This window comes from Schistocerca serialis, chromosome 8 (assembly GCF_023864345.2).
Source record: "Schistocerca serialis cubense isolate TAMUIC-IGC-003099 chromosome 8, iqSchSeri2.2, whole genome shotgun sequence".
NCBI lineage: Eukaryota > Metazoa > Arthropoda > Insecta > Orthoptera > Acrididae > Schistocerca > Schistocerca serialis.
The window spans coordinates 52,547,090-52,565,443 of record NC_064645.1 but is presented as its reverse complement, the minus strand read 5'-3'; the positions used below and the strand labels follow the sequence as shown (position 1 = coordinate 52,565,443).

General features: G+C 44.5%; 1 protein-coding gene across 8 annotated transcripts in view; it reads right to left on the bottom strand.

The window, feature by feature from the left end:
• LOC126416105 (gastrula zinc finger protein XlCGF17.1) overlaps nucleotides 1-18,354 on the bottom strand; it is a 172,526-nt gene that overhangs the window by 69,749 nt on the left and 84,423 nt on the right. For 7 of the 8 annotated variants that reach the window (XM_050083613.1, XM_050083612.1, XM_050083607.1 and 4 more), the window contains one exon: nucleotides 17,714-17,794. The exons of the other annotated variant lie outside the window; for it this stretch is intronic. In XM_050083613.1, the coding sequence (XP_049939570.1) occupies nucleotides 17,714-17,794 (81 nt within the window). The remainder of the gene's footprint in view (nucleotides 1-17,713; nucleotides 17,795-18,354) is intronic. 8 annotated transcript variants of the gene reach the window in all.

Sequence of the window (18,354 nt, the reverse complement as noted above, 5' to 3'; positions counted from 1 at the left end):
ACGTGACACTCAGTCGATGTGGAGCTGTCATACGAAATCAAAATGTGTAACAAAGTGCCACTATGCCTTGTCAACATCACAGGGTGGAATACTGGCATGAACAGGACAGAATGATTGGTCTCTGGGAGGTGGGTTTGTCGTTCCATAAAACTGTGGCTTGTACTGGGCACACTGCTTCAACAGCGAGGTGTTTGTGGAACCAGTGGAGAGAAGAGCGTTGTACACAGTTCTGACAGGATATTAGATGACACAATATGACCACTCCGCAATATGACTGTCATCTTGTCCTCTTGGCTGTAATGGACGGAATAGCTTTGTTCACAGTGTTGGCTGAACGCAGCAGCACTGCAACAGGTGTGGACATGTCTATTTTCTGTGGGCTGGACTGGTGGCATGTGTGCTATTGTGTCAGCTTGCATTGACCAGAACCCACCATGCTACCAATTGCAATGGGCATGTGAATGCCGACACTGCCATGCTGAGTGGCAAAATGTAGTGTTTTCAGATGAGTCCTGCTTCAATTGTCCTACAGTGATGGCCACATGTGTGTTCAACGCCGTTGTGGTGAACACAATCTGGCAGACTGCATTCATAGTGGACAAACACCATGTGAAATGGTTTGGGGTGCCACTGCCTATAACGTGATCTTGCCTCCTGTGTCTTGAGGGCAATCAGAACAGCTACCACTGCATCACAGAGGTTTACCAGCCTGAGGCACTGCCCCTCCTGAAATCGATTCCACACACCATATTTCAGTAGAACAATGCCTGGCCCCATGTGGCGAGGAATGTGCAAACCTTTTTTGAAAAATAATATGTACCAGTGCTTCACTAGCCTGCCAGTTCACCTGACATTTCTGGGATGCAGTCAGTTGACAACACATTCGTTCAGGGCCTCCTGTGGCCACAGTTGAAGCTCTGTGGACACACCTACAAACCGCATGACGGAGTATTCCACAGCAGCATATTCAGGTGCTCCTTGATTCCATGTGATGATGTCTAGTGGCTCTGATTGCAACACATGACGGCACTACTCCATACTGAATTTCCACAGTCATAGTGCATGTACAGGTCTGTCATTTGTGTAGTGTCATGTGCCACATCGGTCGAACAAATTTCATCATGATCACAACTCTTGGTCATGGTGTTCCACTTTCTCCAAACAGTGGTGTATAGAGGTAAGAGAGGTGTCTGCATTGACATCATCAGGTGGCTTGCGGAGTATGGATGTAGATGTAGACAGTTCGAAACCTCCTGCTACGGCATCAGTGGGGGCATCAGGCCAGATTTTATAGACTAGAAACCACAAATTCCTCAGAATGCAGAGGAGGCACTTGTTTATGCTTCAGCAACTCTGGCATGTCCAACGCTTTGGCTTTGATGACATACCAAACTAAGCACCAAACTGTCAGAATCAAGTGTAGCAACAACAGCTCCCTGAACGGGTATCTAATCAAACTATATAGGTCTTTTGCTATCAAATAAATTGTGATTCAACCAATACTTACACTCAGTTTTTAGGTTGACATGTGCTTCCTACTGCATAATATTTCACTCATGTTAGTGGGAACCACTGTCAAAGGCAAATTAAGCACCACAGCCATCAGCTGAAAGCTTGATACAGTGGACAGCGATTGTAGTAACATGGAGGTAGACTGAAGAATCTGACATTTGAAAGACATTATTATAATTAAAGCTGTTGCAAATTTATTACTTTGAATCATGTTTCTGAGTAATTCACTGTCATAATCAAATTGGGAATTTTATCAACAAAATTTAACACTTAGAGTTGATTGGTTGGTTGTTAGAGTTAAAGAGCCCAAACTGAGAGGTCATCAAACCCTTCATCCTATATGTATCAATCTAGGAATAATCCTCACAAGAGGGTGACAAAAAGGCAAATCTGGGCATCCCAATTTTAAACAAAGTACAATAAGATAGAGATAAAATCAAGGAAAAGGGGCAAGGTGGGCGAGCCGCTCTGTGCAAAATGCATTTAAGAGGTGCCCAGAGTGTGGTATGTGGAGAGAGACCTACCCTCATGTCTGAGCACAACAAAAAAGATGGTGAAATTTTAGGAAAGATATAATATTAAAAATGGCGAACATACAAGATCAAGGAAAATAAAAAGGTGAAAAGGGTAGGAGTAAGGGCTGCCATGGGACCCATGGGCCAGAGCAGGTGAAGGGCGTCCCTCCAACCCACCGGCAGTCAATGAGGCCAAAGTGCTCCACCTCACCAGAGATAAGCATGCGTGAAATGTAAATCCAGATTAGCCGCTAGCACCAGAGGCAGTGTGTCCCAAAGATTAAGAGATCACCACAAAGCAGCCAAATTTGGGTAGTCTAGCAGGATGTGGGTGTCACTGTCAGGCAGACACCACATCAGCGATAAGGTGGGTCCTCACCTTGGACAATGTGGCTGTGGGTTACGAAAGTGTGACCAAAGCTTAGTTGACGAAGGACAGAGGATTCCCTCAAGAAGTGCGATGGGAAGGCTGCCATGCTTTCATGGTCTGCTTTATTACCCTCTGTTTAGGAAGTCCAGGGTGAACCATTCCGAGTTCCAGACATTTAACAATTGATGGCATACAGCTGACCAAAGGTCCAGTTCTGAGACACCCCATTTCCAAAATCAGCATCCTGGTAGCCAACTTTGCCAAGAGGTTGGTACCTTCATTTCCTGAAATCCCAACATGTCCAGGGGTCCAAACAAAGGCAACCAACCGTCCAGCTTGATGGAGGTCTGAAATAAGCTGCTGGATGCTTGTAACTAATAGTTGATTAAGGTAGCACTGGTCTATAGCTTGAAGGCTGATCAGAGTCACTGCAGATTAGAAGCATCTTGCTAGTGCAGAACAAGCATGACTAAGGGCTCATTTGATGACCACCAATCCAGTAGTCAAGCCACTGCAGCCATTAAGTAAGGAGTGTAGTTCACTGCACCTTGCGTGCTTGTGTGCAAAACCAGTTCATCCATCCATCACTGAGCTATCACAGTGTATACCACTTCCAAACCTGGAAATTCATTGAGGACAGCCAGGAACAGGTGGTGAAACACCATGGTGTAAACTGAATCTTTCAGTCCAAAGGATAAATCGAGATAGATCCGAGATCAGGGTACACGCCATGCTCCCCGACAAAAGGAGACAGTGGGGAAGTTGGAATTCAGAGCAGAGACACTGTAGTTGAACTGCAAACTGGGTCTCCGTTGTGGGAGGTGGAACTCCCTACTAGGAAAAAGGATGTGGTAGGGTGCTTAGGGTATCTGCGAATGTGTATAGCATAACTGAGTGGCTGCTGTTGGTGCCTGATCTGTCGTGGAGGGACCCCAGCCTCCGCAAGTAGGCTATTCACACGGCTAGTTTGAAGGGCTCCTATTGCAATTCAGACCCCACAGTAGAGTATCTGGTACAGTGACTACAATTCTGAGGGTGATGCCGAACCATATGTCAGACTCCCATAATGATGACTGGGCTGGATCAGAGCTTTGTACAGCTGCAGACGTCTGTACCCCAGTTGGTGTTAGTGAGGCAGTGAAGTATATTAGGGTGTAGCCAGCATCTTTACTTAAGCTGGCATAGAAGACCAGTCCCAAAATGTGGTAAGTCTCCACCATGGTAAGTAATTGGTTGTCGAGGTAAAGTTCTGGTTGTGAATGAATATGACGACAGATGTGCACAACACAAATCTTGCTGGTGAAAAACTGAAAGCTGTGAATGATGGCCCATAACTGTGCCTTTCAAATAGCACTCTGCTGTCTGTTTTCAGCAACATCCACTTTAGAGGAGCAATTGTAAAAGCAAAAATCATTAGCATACAAGGAGGGTGATACTGAAGACACCACAGCTGCTGCTAGGCCATTGATGGCCACTCAATACAGACCCTTGTGGGGAACCATTCTCTTGGGTGTGGGGGTAACATGTAAAGCACCAACTCAAACCTGGAAACTATGGTGCGACAAGAAGTTCTGGACAAAAATTGGAAATGAGATGTAAGGTAGTGGGGACATGGTATCATTATGTGATGTCATAAGCCTTTTGTATGTTGCATAAGGAAGCAATATGGGGTTGATGTCGGTCAAAAGTTATCCAAGATGGCAGACTCCAGGAAAACCAAATTATCAACAGTGGAATGGCCTTGGCAAAAACCGTCCTGGGACAGAGCTAGAAGGCCGCGACATTCAAGCAGCCAACACAGTTTCCGGCTCACCATGCATTCAAGCAACTTAGAGAGAGCCTTGGTGAGACTAATTGGATGATAGCTGTCCATCTACAAGGATGTTTACCACATTTCAGTACCAAGATAATGATGCTCTCCTGCCTTTGATAGTTCTCAGATGCATAGGCTCGAACACAATGCAGAGCAAAATGTTTAGCTATGGCGGCTGGGCCACTGAAAATAGCACCATTCAAGAAAATACCAAGCACACATGTAGATGACTGGTATCCACAAAGGCATCTGATCTTCGCCCAAACTTCCAAAGAAGGCATAAGTAGTCCAATGGTTGAAATGAACCGTTCACAGCATTCTTGCTTCTGTTGTTTTATTAATGATGGAGGCATTCAAAGACAATGAGGTGCACCATTCATGGATGCCACTTATGGAGTTGGAGACTCTCCTAGGATCTTTAATGGTCTCGGCAATTTCCACTCCACCAAGAGGGGATCACGAATAATCGCCAATGACTCCATTTAGTGGGGAGCTCAGAGTGACAGTGGAGGTGAAAGCACCCCAGTCAGAATTGTGGAGAGCCCATCTACATGGGCAGGAACAGGAAGGCTGGGAAGTGGTCGATACCACACACATCATCATGGACCCTCCAGTGGATGGACAGGAGAAGATCATGACCACAAATGGAAAGCTCAATGGCCAAGTAAGTTCCATGTGCCACAATGAAGTGTGTGGAGGCACCAGTATTCAAGAGACTAGAGGTCGAGATCTGTCAGTAAGTTTTCCATGCCTTTACCACAGTCTGTGATTGTGGTTCCGCCCCAAAGGGTTACGGGCACTGAAGTCGCCCAAGATTACAAAAGGCGAGGGGAGTTGAGAAACCAATGCAGACAATACATTCCGAGGCACTCCGCCACTGGATGGGAGACAAACATTACAGACGTTAAAATCCTGAAATGCCCTTACCTGAACAGCCACAGCCTCCAAAATTGTATCAATAGGTCCAAGTTTGCTATATACAGAGTTCAGAACGTTTGTGCAAACTCCACTTGACACCCTATCATAATCATGCAATTCTTAAAATATCCATGGTAGCCACAAATGGTGGGGGTCCATGTTGCTGAAAACCAAGTTTCCTGAAGGACAATGCAGAAAGCAGGGGAGGAGCTTAAGAGATGATGTAGCTCAGCCAGATGGAAAATAAAAAAGCACTACAATTCCTCTGGAGAAACGTGCTGTTGGTATACTGCGTGGATGTGAAGGGTCCAAAGATGCAGGTTATATCCCAGGGTTATCTACTGCCACTGGTTGAGAGGCTATGGTATGAAGACACACAGGTTCTGAGATATTCTGTGTGGTGTGATCTCGAGGAAGAGCTTCCCCGAATTAGTTTCGAGGACTGAAGAAGATCGTCAAGCCCTATGACCAGCAGTCTATGGCTATGTCAGCCACTGGCTGGTATCCGGTTGTAGAAGTTGTAGACAGGCGGGAACCTTGCAGGGGAGTGTCCTGAGGGATCCTTTTCTGGCATGAGAAGTCATACAAGGGTGGTGTGTGTCTGTCTGGGGCATGAGGATCAGCATCCCTGTGCGTGAGGAGCCATTGCTCCCAAAGTGGGTGGGGGAGGGGGGGGGGGGGGGGAGAGCCCCCAACCATCAGGGGAGCAGCCATGGTCATGCAGCCCTGAGGGCTGCCTGTAGGATGCAAAATGGAGGAGATTACTGTCAGCAGAGGGGGGACAATCGCCATAGTTGTAGTGCACAACACTATCATGCATGCAGGATATAGATGCTCATACTTTTTCCTGACCTCTTAGTATGTCAGTCTGTCCAGAATCTTATGTTCTTATGTTTTTCTTGCTCTCTCTGAAAGACAGTGCAGTCTGGTAAGTAGAAAGAATGGTGCTCCCCATAGTTGATGCAGACAGTGTGGGGTTGGGGAGGAGGGGGGGGGGGGGCAGTGTGGCACAAGGAATATTGAGATGCAACAATCATCCACTATCTGTACAGACGCGGCTGGCATCACAACATGAAGACGTGCCAGAATTTCATAGTTCTGCATATCGGGGGAATGTACGGTATCACATCACATAGGTATACCATCACCCTGACCTTTCAGGCAATGAATTGCCCTCGAAGACCAAGATGAAAGTCCTTTGGCTCACTACGGACATGACAAAGTGTACACCCAGTCACTCAAAGTTGGTGCTTAGCTCATAACCAGACTGCATGAGGCAGTCACAATGGAAAATGATGCCTTGAATCATGTTGAGACTATTATGGAGTGTGCTAGTCTTTGTAACATTACCCAGCTTGTCACAAGCAAGCAACACCCATGACTGGCAGGGGATGCTGTTTTAATCAAAATTAGTCCACTCTTCACTTTGAAGATAGCTGCAACTCCCAAAACCTGTCCTGTATGGTCTCCACAAAGAATGTAGGCTTTATGGCCAAAAAAATAATCACCCTCTGTCCTTGTACAAACCAGGTAATGAGGTGGGGGGGGGGGGGGGCGGGGCAGGCAGGGAGTATTTCTCTGCTTGTTGTTTGCCCAAGGTTCCTCCAACAGCGTAACCAGGGAAGGAAACATTTTGGTGTTGTATCTCTCTATGTTGAATGAATTCTTTCCTTCTGAAGACATTGGGAGAAAACTTTATCTGCTTCATATTCAAATCATCCTCCATGGTGCCACCCTCTACAAACAAGGCTTTCCCCATGGGTGCCACCTAGCCTCAGCAACAGATACCTGGCTGGTAATCCACTATTCCGAGCCCTTGTGCTCCAGTCATGATGGGCATGTACTTCTTGGCATAAATGGGTAGGTTTTAGCTTGGGGACCAACCATGTGATCCCTGCGTGGTCAGGGGCTACTACCGTGCAAGTACCTTACAAGTTCCCTCCACATTGGGATGGCTACCATGCTGGGTTTTGGTGTACTACCTTATTGAAAAGGAAGGGTGCTAAGATGGAAATGCAAAAAGGGAACACACACCACACTGGGCGACCCCTTCACAATCCATAGTTCTGAAAAATTTTGAAAAATGTTGGCAGGTGAAACCCAACAATTGGAAACATGTATTTATTAATGAAAAGAAGTAGAGAGCGTTGGAAGTGAAATGGAAAACTAGAGTCCAAAATCATGTACCAGGTCCAAGCGGGGTTTACACCAGGAAAACCATTCGATGGAAACCAGAGGGGAAGGGGGGGGGGGATAGTGAGAGGGAGGGGGGGGGGGTTGAGAGATAGTGGTAGTATAGGATTGGAACACAGAAAAGGAAGCAGTGCTGCAAAGGCTTGAGCCCCATGGTACTGTGGTAGCCAAGTATGTACTCACAAAAGAGTTGTGAGCCCTCTGCGGGGAAACAGATAAGATTGGTTGGTTTAAAAGAGCGGGAGGGGGGACCAAACTCCTAGGTCATCGGTTCCTCATTCCAATCAAGGGTGAGAGTAAAATAATCGAAAAATACAAAAAACAGCGGCAAGAAAGGAGAAAACCCCAAAAATGACAGAAGGTCAGTCAGTAAACACTAAACTGGACCAAATCAGACAGGAAAACCACAGAGAGACGCAAGAAACATGTAGAAGAGATCAAAACAACAGAGCAGATTACCATGGCTGGCTGACCATGAGAATAATAAGGAGAAGCCAGCCATTCTGCAACACATGAAAACCTCCACCCTAAAAGCACTAGGGTGGAGGACACAGAGGGACAAAGGACATGCGCTAAAACACAGATCAAATCATAATACCCACCCTCACAAATAAAATGTAAAATGAAAGCTGCTGTTGAGGCATTGTCACCCAATACTGAGAGTAGGGTGCTGGGAAAGTTAAAAGTCCACTGCAGAGCGGCTAAAAGTTGGCAGTCTGGCAAGAGGTGGATGACTGTCATTTGTGAGCCACAGTGACACCAAGGTGGGTCCTTGCAACGGAGGAGGTAACCATGCGTTAGCCATGTGTGGCCAATGCGGAGCCGGCAGGGGAAAACTGATTCCACGCAAGAGGACCACATGCAAGACTTCGACACATTCGTAGTCTCCTTAATGACATGCAGTTTGTTGTGCATACTAGTCTGCCATTCCGTCTCCCAAAGCCAAAAAACCCTGTGGCATAAGACAGAACGCAGATCAGTTTCCGAGATGCCCATCTCCAGAAGCAGTTTCCGAATAGCCTGTTTGGCCAGCGTGTTGGCAAATTAATTGCCTGGGATTCTAACTTGTCCTAGAGTCCACACAAACACCACTGAACGACGGGGCCATTCCAGGGCATAGATGGACTCCTGAATGGAATCTACCATAGGATGGTGAGGGTAGCACTGGTCAATAGCTTGTAGGCTTCTCAATGAGTCAGTACACAGAAGAAATGACTCCAAAGTCTATGTGACCACCAGCCATTGAGCCATCAATGTAAACCATTCATGGCCCCAGTACACGTTGAGAATCGAGAGGAAGTGATAGCGGAGAGCCACAGGGTTAATGAAACCCTTAGGGCCACACAAAAGGTCCAGAAGAATCTGCACCCTACGTGTCACCATGGAGGTGTATGTGAATGGACCTTGAGGAGAGGTGGTAACAGGAAGGACTCCAGTTCAGACAGAAGGGACCATAAGCGAACCGCAATCCTGTTGCTGTTGCTCAGGCAGCGGAGGGCATTGAGGTGCTGCCAGCAGTTCCATTTAAGCTGACAGGGTGGGGTAGCCAAGTCAATAAGGTGCCGAAAACCAGTCCTAAGAATTGATATGCCTCCTCTATGGTGAGTGGCTCATCATTAAGGTAAGGTTCTGGTTCTGGATGTACAGTGCGACACCATCAGAAATGTATGACACACGACTTCGCAGCTGAAAACTGTAAGCCATGGGCTAGAGCCCATGACTGCGCCTTGTGAATGGCTCCCTGTAGGTGCCGCTCAGCAACACCAGTACTGGAGGAGCAGTACGAAATGCAGAAGTCATCCACACACAGAGAAGGTGAGACCGACGGTCCTACAGCCACTGCTAGATTATTTATAGCCACTAAAAATAGAGAGAGACTCAATACGGAGATCTGCGGAACGCCATTCTCCCGAACACGGGGGGCAGGCACCAACTTGGACACGGAAAGTACAGAGCGACAGGAAGTTTTGGATAAAAATCACAAGCGAGCCTCGAAGATTCCACTCATACAGTGTGGCAAGGATATGATGTCTCCAGGTCATGTCATATGCTTTATGAAAGTAAAAAATACGGCAACAAGATGTTGGTGTCTGGAAAAGGCAGTTCGGATGGCGAACTCGAGGGACACAAGATTATCAGTGGTAGAGCGACCCTAGTAGAAGACGCTCTGACATGGAGGCAGTAGGCCATGTGGCTCCAGGACCCAACCCAACTGCTGACACACCATACATTCCAGCAGCTTACAAAGAAAGTTGGCAAGGCTGATGGGCCAGTAGCTATCCACATCAAGCGGGTTTTGACTGGGTTTGATCACTGGAATGATGGTGCTCTCCCGCCATTGCGATGGAAAGATGCCATCGCACCAGATCCGATGGAAGATGACAAGGACATGTCGCTTGCAGTCAGATGAGAGATGTTTGATCGTCTGACTGTGAATCAGATCCGGCCCCGGAGCTGTGTCGGGGCAATGTGCAAGGGCGCTGAGGAGCTCCCACTCTGTACATGGGGCGTTATAAGGTTCACTGTGGCATGTAGAGAATAAGAAAGGACTTTTATTTCCATCCGCGGTTTGAGGGTGCTCAGCAAAGTGCTCAGCAATCACGTTTTCTTTCGGTAGGTAACACACAATTGGAGTTAGTGGCGGGTACCCAAAAAGACATCTGATCTTTGTCCAGACGTGGGAAGATGATGTATGGCACCCAATGGTCGACACGTACCTCTCCCAACACTCATGTTTCCGTCATTTTATAAGCTGGCGTACACAGGCACAGATCCACTTAAAGGCTATTAGGTGCTCTAGAGAAGGGTGCTGCTTGTGTTGCTGTAGAGCTCGCTGACGCTCTTTAATTGCCTCAGCGACTTCCGGCTACCTCCAAGGAGATTCAGTGGTGACAGCAGAGGTGAAGGCTTCCCAGGCTGCCTTGTTTAAAGCCCATTGGGGAGGGCGTCCGTGGGTATGACCTCGGGGGAGTGACAGGAAGATAGGGAATTGCTCACTACAATACAGGTCGTCATATGCTCTCCAGTGGATAGATGGGAAAAGGCCAGGACTGCAAACCGAGAGATCAATGGTCAAATATGTGCCATGTGCTACGTGTGGGGGCACCTGTATTTAGGAGGCAGAGGCTGGATTGTGATAGTAAATTTTCGACCTTCCTACCTCGGCCATAAGCATGCCGCCATCCTATAACAGATTATGCGCGTCAAAATCTCCCAAAAGTAGGGAAGGTTTAGGAAGTTGATCAATTCGTGCAGCCAAGACATTCAGGGGTACTGCACCATCTGGAGGAAGATATACATTGCAGACAGTTAGTTCCTGTGTCGTCCTTATCCTGACAGCAACAGCTTCAAGAGGGGTTTGAAGGGGGCCCAGGTTCACTATAACCAAGTTCAGGACATAGACACAAACTCCACCTGACACTCTATTATAGTCGCTATGGTTCCTGTCATATCCCATATAGCTGCGGACAGCAGAGGTCCGCATTGCTGGGAACCAGGTTACCTGGAGGGCAATGCAGAAAGCAGATGTAAAGCTCAGGAGTTACTGTAGCTCAGCCAGGTGGTGGAAAAAATCGCCGCAATTCCACTGGAGGATTACGTGATCATGAGACTGGGAAGGCATGAGACATTCAATGAGGCAGTCTATGCCCTAGTGTCACCTGCTGCCACCAGATGAGTACCTGTGCGATCGACATCCATTGTGTCTGAGGGTCCAGCGAGATCTAGGTCCTCAGCGGATGCCAGAATCTCCACCTAATCCTCAGACACAGAGTTTGTCGGTAGTGGTGGTGTGGGTGCAACAGCAATGTCTTGGTTCTTGGGGGCTTTTTCTTTTTAGGTTTCTCTCGCTGCTCCTTAGGTTTGTCCGGCTGGGAGAGCTTCTCCGATTCATCCTCAGGGACTGAGGAGGACCGTGAAGCCCTACAACCAGCTACCTGTGGTTGCTTCAGCCAGTGGCGGGTGTCAGCTTTGCCACTGGTAAGAACCAGGGATCCTTTCCTGGTGAGAGGAGCCAAGGAAGACTTACTCTTCTCCGTCTGAGAAGTGGGGACAGATGACCCCAATGGTTGGGGGGGGGGGTTGTTGCTCCTGAAGTAGGTTGTGCAGGAGCAACAGGGAGGGAAATGCTCCCCACCATCAAGGTGGCAGGTGGAGTCTGAGGGCTCCAAGAGCCAACTGTACGCGGTGTAACAGAAGATGGTAGACCTTTTGTGTAGCGGTGGCATAGGCTGATGTCATATGCACAGGATGTAGCCTCTCATTTTCTCTTAGCCTCGGTGTACGTCAGTCCGTCCAGGGTCTTTTATCTTATAGTCCATTATTTTTTTTCTTTCTGGAGAATCCTGCAGTCTGGCAAGCAAGGCAAATGGTGCTCTCTGCAGTTGACACAGATGGGAGGCGGGGCACAGGGAGTATTGGAATGTGAAGGATGTCCACAATCCAAACATGGCCGAACTTCCAGCACTTAAAGCACCGCATTGGAGGAGCGATATATGGCTTTAAGTCACAGCGGTAGACCATCACCCTGACCTTCTCAGGTAATGTGTCACCATTGAAGGCCAAGATGAAGGTACATTGGCTACCTGATTATCTCTTGGACTGCGGTGGATGCGCCGGATGAAATGGACACATCGACGCTCTAAACTGGCGCGTAGCTCATTGTCAGACTGCTAAAGAAGGCTGCTGTGAAATATGATACCCTGGACCATATTTAAGCTCTTATGGGGCGTGATGGAAACAGAAACATCCCTCAGCTTGCCACAGGCAAGTAATGCCCGTGACTGGGCAGAGGATGCTGTTTTGATCAAGACTGCCCCTGACCGCATTTTGGACAAGCCCTCCAACTCCCCAACTTGTCCTCTAAATGCTCCACAAAAAACTGAGGTTTCACTGACAATAAAGATTCCCCACCAACTCTTGTACATACGAGGTACCGGGGTGAATAAGCTTCGCTGCCATCCTTATCCTGGCATTCCTCCCATGGTGTGGCTGGGAGGGGGAGGGGGGAGGGGGAGAGTGGGGGCGAACGATTTGGCGTCGTATTTATTAGCACTGAAGTTAGATCTTGACTGCTTAGAGACTGCTGGTGTTGGACCACCAGCAAGAGATGACGTACTATGCTTCATGGCGTGTCATCCACCCTGATGCCACCCACTCCGACCAGGGGCCCTCCCCATGGGCGCCACCCAGCCGCAGCAAAGGCAATTGCCGGGAGTCCCGAGGGTGACTGGCATCTACTCCTTGGCATATGTGGGGAGTTAATGGTGCAGACATCAACACAGCAAGCCCTGTGTGGTCAGGGGGCTACAACCAACAGGGTACAAGGCAGCTCCACCACAACGGACTGGCTACCGTGCTGGATATCAGGTGCAAACGAGCTAGTAAGTCCATTATTGTCAACAGTGCAGAAAGCAATATTTCACAGAGGATGGAGGAAAACGCTCGCAGAAGGGTGACCGCCCCACAGCTGGAGAATGAGCGGAGGTGCAGATTCACGTCGATGAAGGATGTGAGAGGTCTCAGCACATGATGGACACTATGCGGCATGTACGACGCCCTTCCCCAATTAGCTCCCCTACGGGGACCATCACACAAAGGCCGAAACGTGTGAAACTCCCTTTATTCACCTCTTACGACAGGCAGGAATAACTTGGGCCTATTCTAAACCCCAGACCCACAGCGGGAAAACAGTTAAAGATCAGTTGATATAATGCTCTGAAGGGATTCAACTGTACGTTCAGGTACAAAATAAGTGAACGAAACTTGAAAATATTGTCTTCTGGAATGACACTAGCATGTTGTTCGATTATTGTCTGATGACCAAAATGTTATCTACTAGTAAGAAGCGGTCATGAGAAGTCTACTGAACTCTATTGTATGCATTTTCACTGTGCAAAACTGCAAGCCAACTGTGCCAGATGATTTGCACATCAGAAATGCTATGCACCCAATATTAATGTTGAAAAGTATAAATGAGGCTGATCGGATGTCATGTCAACAGTACTCTCCTGCAGCACACAAAGAGCTGGAGACATATCAGGTAATCATAAATGTTAGTTTCATGTTCCATGGATCATGTTGCCCAACAGATTGTAATGATGTGGAACGAGTCGTTAAAAAAAAAAAAAAAAAAAAAAAAAAAAAAAAAAAAAAAAAAAAAAAAAGATATACAGTTGTGAGTCAGTAACTCCTACCTACCACCTTTTACACACCACAGTAATAGAAAATCATCTACGGAATAGGAGAAGTTGTCAAGGAAAAACTTTTTCAGTTTGTTTTCTGATTTTACTTTGCTATCTGTCAGACATTTTATAAGACTGGGTAAGTGATCAGAATTTTCAGTTGTAGTATTGTGCACCCCTTTTTGTGCAAAAGACTATCTACATGTGGAGTAATGACTGTCGCTTTTCCTTATGGTATTGTAATTATGTACATTGTACATCACTGTTCCTTTTGCACTGTAGTGAATTATTTGGTTCAAATGGGACTTAACATCTGAGGTCATCAGTCCCCTAGAACTTAGAAGTACTTAAACCTAACTAACCTAAGGACATCACATACACCCATGCCCAAGGCAGGATTCGAACCTGCGACCGTAGTGGTCTTGCGGTTCCAGACTGAAGCGCGAATTATTTACAACAAATTTCCTGAGGGAATTAATATACTGTGAAGCCATAGTCACAATGCCCAACTCCTTAAACAGATGTCTACAAGAACATCGGTGAGCGCCACATATTATTCTTACAGCACATTTTTGTGCAATGAAGACTTTCTTTCTTAAAGATGAGTTATCCAGAACATTATTTCATATGACGTTACTCATAAAAATATGCAAAACATGTCAACTTCCTGATTTGTCTCTTCCCAAGATCTGCAATGATTCTCAATGCATATGTGGCTGAGTTAAGTAGTTTTAGGAGTTCCAAAATGTGCTTTTTCCAATTTAAATTCTCACCTATGTGGATACCTAAGAATTATGAAGTTTCTACCCTATTTATTATTTCCTCACCATGTGTTACACTTATCATGGTGAAGCATCAGTAGATGTGCAGAACTGAATATGTTGTGTCTTTTTAAAACTGAGGGTGAGACCACTCACAGAAAACCAGTCACTAATACTTTTACTATCTTTGTTTACCATATCTTCTGGGTCAACGTGTATGCTTGGATTGATTACAACATTGAGAACTAGTTATGGTTCTTGTATGTCAGATGGAAGACAGTTTACATCTATGAGGAACTACAGTGGACCTACGATTGAGCCTTGGGGAACCCCATACGTGATTTCTCCTCAGTCTGATTTATGTCCTCAAACTATATTGGCTGAATTACTATGTGCAGCTTTCTGTATTCTGTTAATTAGATATGACATTATCTACTGGTTGGCAAACTTCAACTGATCTGGGAAAATACTGTAATTCACACAATCAAATGCCTTGACTAGGTCGCAGAAAATACCTGTTGGTGCTATTTTATTATTTAATGCCTGTAGGCTTGGTGATTGAACATATACATGGCATTCTCAGTAGAGCAACTCTTCCGAAACCCAAACTGTGATTTGCTGACGATATTATTGTTGCTACAAATATTTTGGAAAATGATGTCAGGAGTGAAACAAGTAGGTAGTGATGTTTAACAACAGCATATTTCAGTCTCTCTAAGAAAATACCTTGAGTTAGTGAAGTATTACATATTTCAGATAAGACTGGGCTTATTACATGTGAACAAATCTTTATTACTCTATTGGAAACACTATCAAAACCAGATGGGCTTATGTTTTTGGGAGAATGTATAATTTTCTTAACTGCAGATGGAGAAGTTTGTGATATATTCATATGATTGAATTTTATGAGATTTATATTTTCAACATACTACTGTGATTCTTCTCTTGAACTGTTATCCCTATGTTTTCTGCCATATTTCAGAAATGATTATTAAATACATTTGCTACCTATGACTCATCCTTTACAATGCTTTCATTCAGTTCAATAGTGATGTTATCATGTTCCGTGGCCAGTTATCCTGTGTCTCGTTTTACTAAATTCCATATAGCCTTAAGTCTGTTGCCGGAAGTACTGATTTTTGGCATTATGTGAATTTTTTAATAACTTTTCTTAGTAATTTTGAATAGTTTTTGAGATGTGCAACTACTGTAGGACCCCTACTTGTTCTTGCTAAAAGATACATTTCCCTTTTCCTTTCACAATATACTATAATCCCTCTAAGTGATCCATGGTTTTTTCAAATGACTGTTTAGTGTCTTTCTGATTAGATTATGCAGAAAGCTATTTTGAAATAATGATGTGAATTTATCACAGACTAGATTAAATTTTATTTCAGTATTTGGTTCATTATAAATTTCTTCCCAGGTCATCTACTGGAAATTATTCTTAAAAACATTGGTCCTGGAGCCATTAATTATTCTGATTTCCACTGAGGAGTATTCATCTTTTAAGGCACTATATTAGCTAACTGTATATCATGATCAAAGAGAGTTTTTTGTTACTGGGTAAACAGCTATTTTCTTATTTTGTGCTTCACCAAAGAAAACATTATTAATTAGTGTCCTATGTAGGACACAAATAAGGTTTCCAGATCATTTTTCCTATCAGAATCCGTTGGAAAATCTACACTGCAGTCACCATAGACTATTAACTGCTTGCTGCTGTCTGACAGTAAGGAACCCGGATTGTTCGTAAACAGTTCATAATTTCCCAATGGTGATCTACATACAGTTACAATTAAAAGTGAACTATTTTTCAGTACTAATTCACAAGCACACATTTCTATAAGCTGATCAGTATATATATATATAAAAAAACTACTTGTCTCGTTTTTGAACTTGTGTTCTGTCTTAATACATGTAACAACTCCTCCTTTTCCCATATTAGTTCTGCACGAGTAAGCAACTATAGTGTAATTTTTTATATGTAACTTATCTAACCCTGTGGTTATGTGGTGCTCAGACAGGCACAGGACACTTATCTTTCCAGAGCGCTCAAAATTTTTCAAACAGAGAAGCTCTTCTACCTTCTTACTCAATTCTAGAATATTTTGATGAAATAAGCCAACCTTCCTTATCTGTAAACTTTTAAGAATTTTTGGGGCTCTTCTAGTTATTTCTATTTCTTTTACAACAGGATACCTGAATCCTGATTCTCACATAAACGTGCCCCTCTGTCACCAGTAACCACAGGGATATTGCTATGTGTGATGCTGGCCCCCATGTATATTATTAGCAAGAAGCTCAGACAACCTATCTTCCCCTCTGTCAATGGAAAATCCAGGATGGAATGTAACAATATTATGAAAAGGATCATCGCTACTCATCATATAGCAGAAATGCTGTAGCAGACAGGCACAACAAAAACACTGTCAGAATAGCAACAATCCTTTTCAAAATATTGTTACTATATTTCTCTCTCTTATTCATGTGTAGGACATGTCTAGTACATCCCCATCTCCCAATTGTAGCAACAGGCACTGCATTCAAATGAGATTTAACTTCAGTCACAGCAGGCTGCTCAACTCAGTGTTCACATGGCTCACAGTGGTGTTAACCCGGGGCTGGTCATGGCACTGTACACCTCCACAAAAATCACATTTGCACGTATAGTTGCTACTCCTATTTCATCTAGGTCACCCCTTATGCTGTAATTAGTGTTCCTAGCCAGGCCGCTCCCTGTTCCACCTACTACAATAACCTGATCTTCGTTGCCAAAATCTTTGTACAAATTGCCTCTGTCCTCTGTCAACCGTCTAAGGCTAGCACTTGGCTTTACAATACTTGTGCTCTGGTACTATGTTCCTAATTTGTCCTGTATCGTATGGCCTACACTCTTCTCATGGCTCCTACCTAGCAGCAAGACTCTCTTCCTACTCTCTTCCGGTACAGACCTTCACAAGTTTCTTCGATAGAAGTCTGCTGCACCCTACTGTGACCTACAGCTGGATGATGCTCTTCTCCTTCTTCAGGCAACAAGTCAAATTTATTTGATACTGCTAGCTCAAATGTAGATCTACAGAGCCACTGGAACTGATAAACATGTACACATCTTGAATAGGAAGGGGGGAAAAGTAAACAGTGGTCCCTTTGTTGCACTTTCTTACTGTACAACTGTTTAAAAGTGCTGTACCAGTGAAATTATTTGTCTGCTCATTATAAAATATATTATAAAATTAACTGAATTCCTCATCAGTGCTTGACAGAACATGACAATAATATAATCATTAAAAAGAAAGACTTTCCTAATGTTCTGAAAATATTATTTATTTGATCGCAAGTTGGCTTTGGACTTCTTAGCTAACAGCTGCAACAAGCTAAAACACCAACTGCTTTACTTTCCTATGAAACAAAATTGTTTTAACTTTTGATAATGGAATATCACTTACTTCTTCTCCTTCTCCTTCTTCTTCACCTTTAATGTGTTGTTGGCTATGTTCCTCGCTGTCATGAAAAACAACTGAGCAAACCTGTTGTAAGTACAAATAGTGAATTAAAGAAAATCTAAAACTGTGACAGATTTATTAATGCTGAATTTTCCTACTGATTTAAGTATACTAAAAATAAAAAAATGAAAGAAACATATATGGCAGTAGCTACTAGTAATTTGTTTGTCATCAGAAAAAATAATGCACTGACAAATTAATGTTGTCCACTATAAATAGAAAGAACCATTAACACTGGATCAAGATCAATATACACAATCCACAGGTTTCTGATTTGGCAAGCATTGTTCACAGAATGCAACTATTAATTCTATCAGAATTAATATGACTAGCAATTTCATCTGAAGTTTAAAATTCTAATGTTATTTTCATATTTTTTAAATATAAAAAAGTTGTATGAACTAGCAGCAATAGCAAAATAATGAAAGTAAAAACTGACAAACATTTTTAACTGATGGAACTGTACCTTTTATAACTGGAAATTGTTGCTGATAATCATGGTTGACGGGTTACGTTATTGGCAGGAATCTGCTTGCCTTATCTCCATTCATCCACTTTTGAACTGAACTGTCTGTCATAGTGAG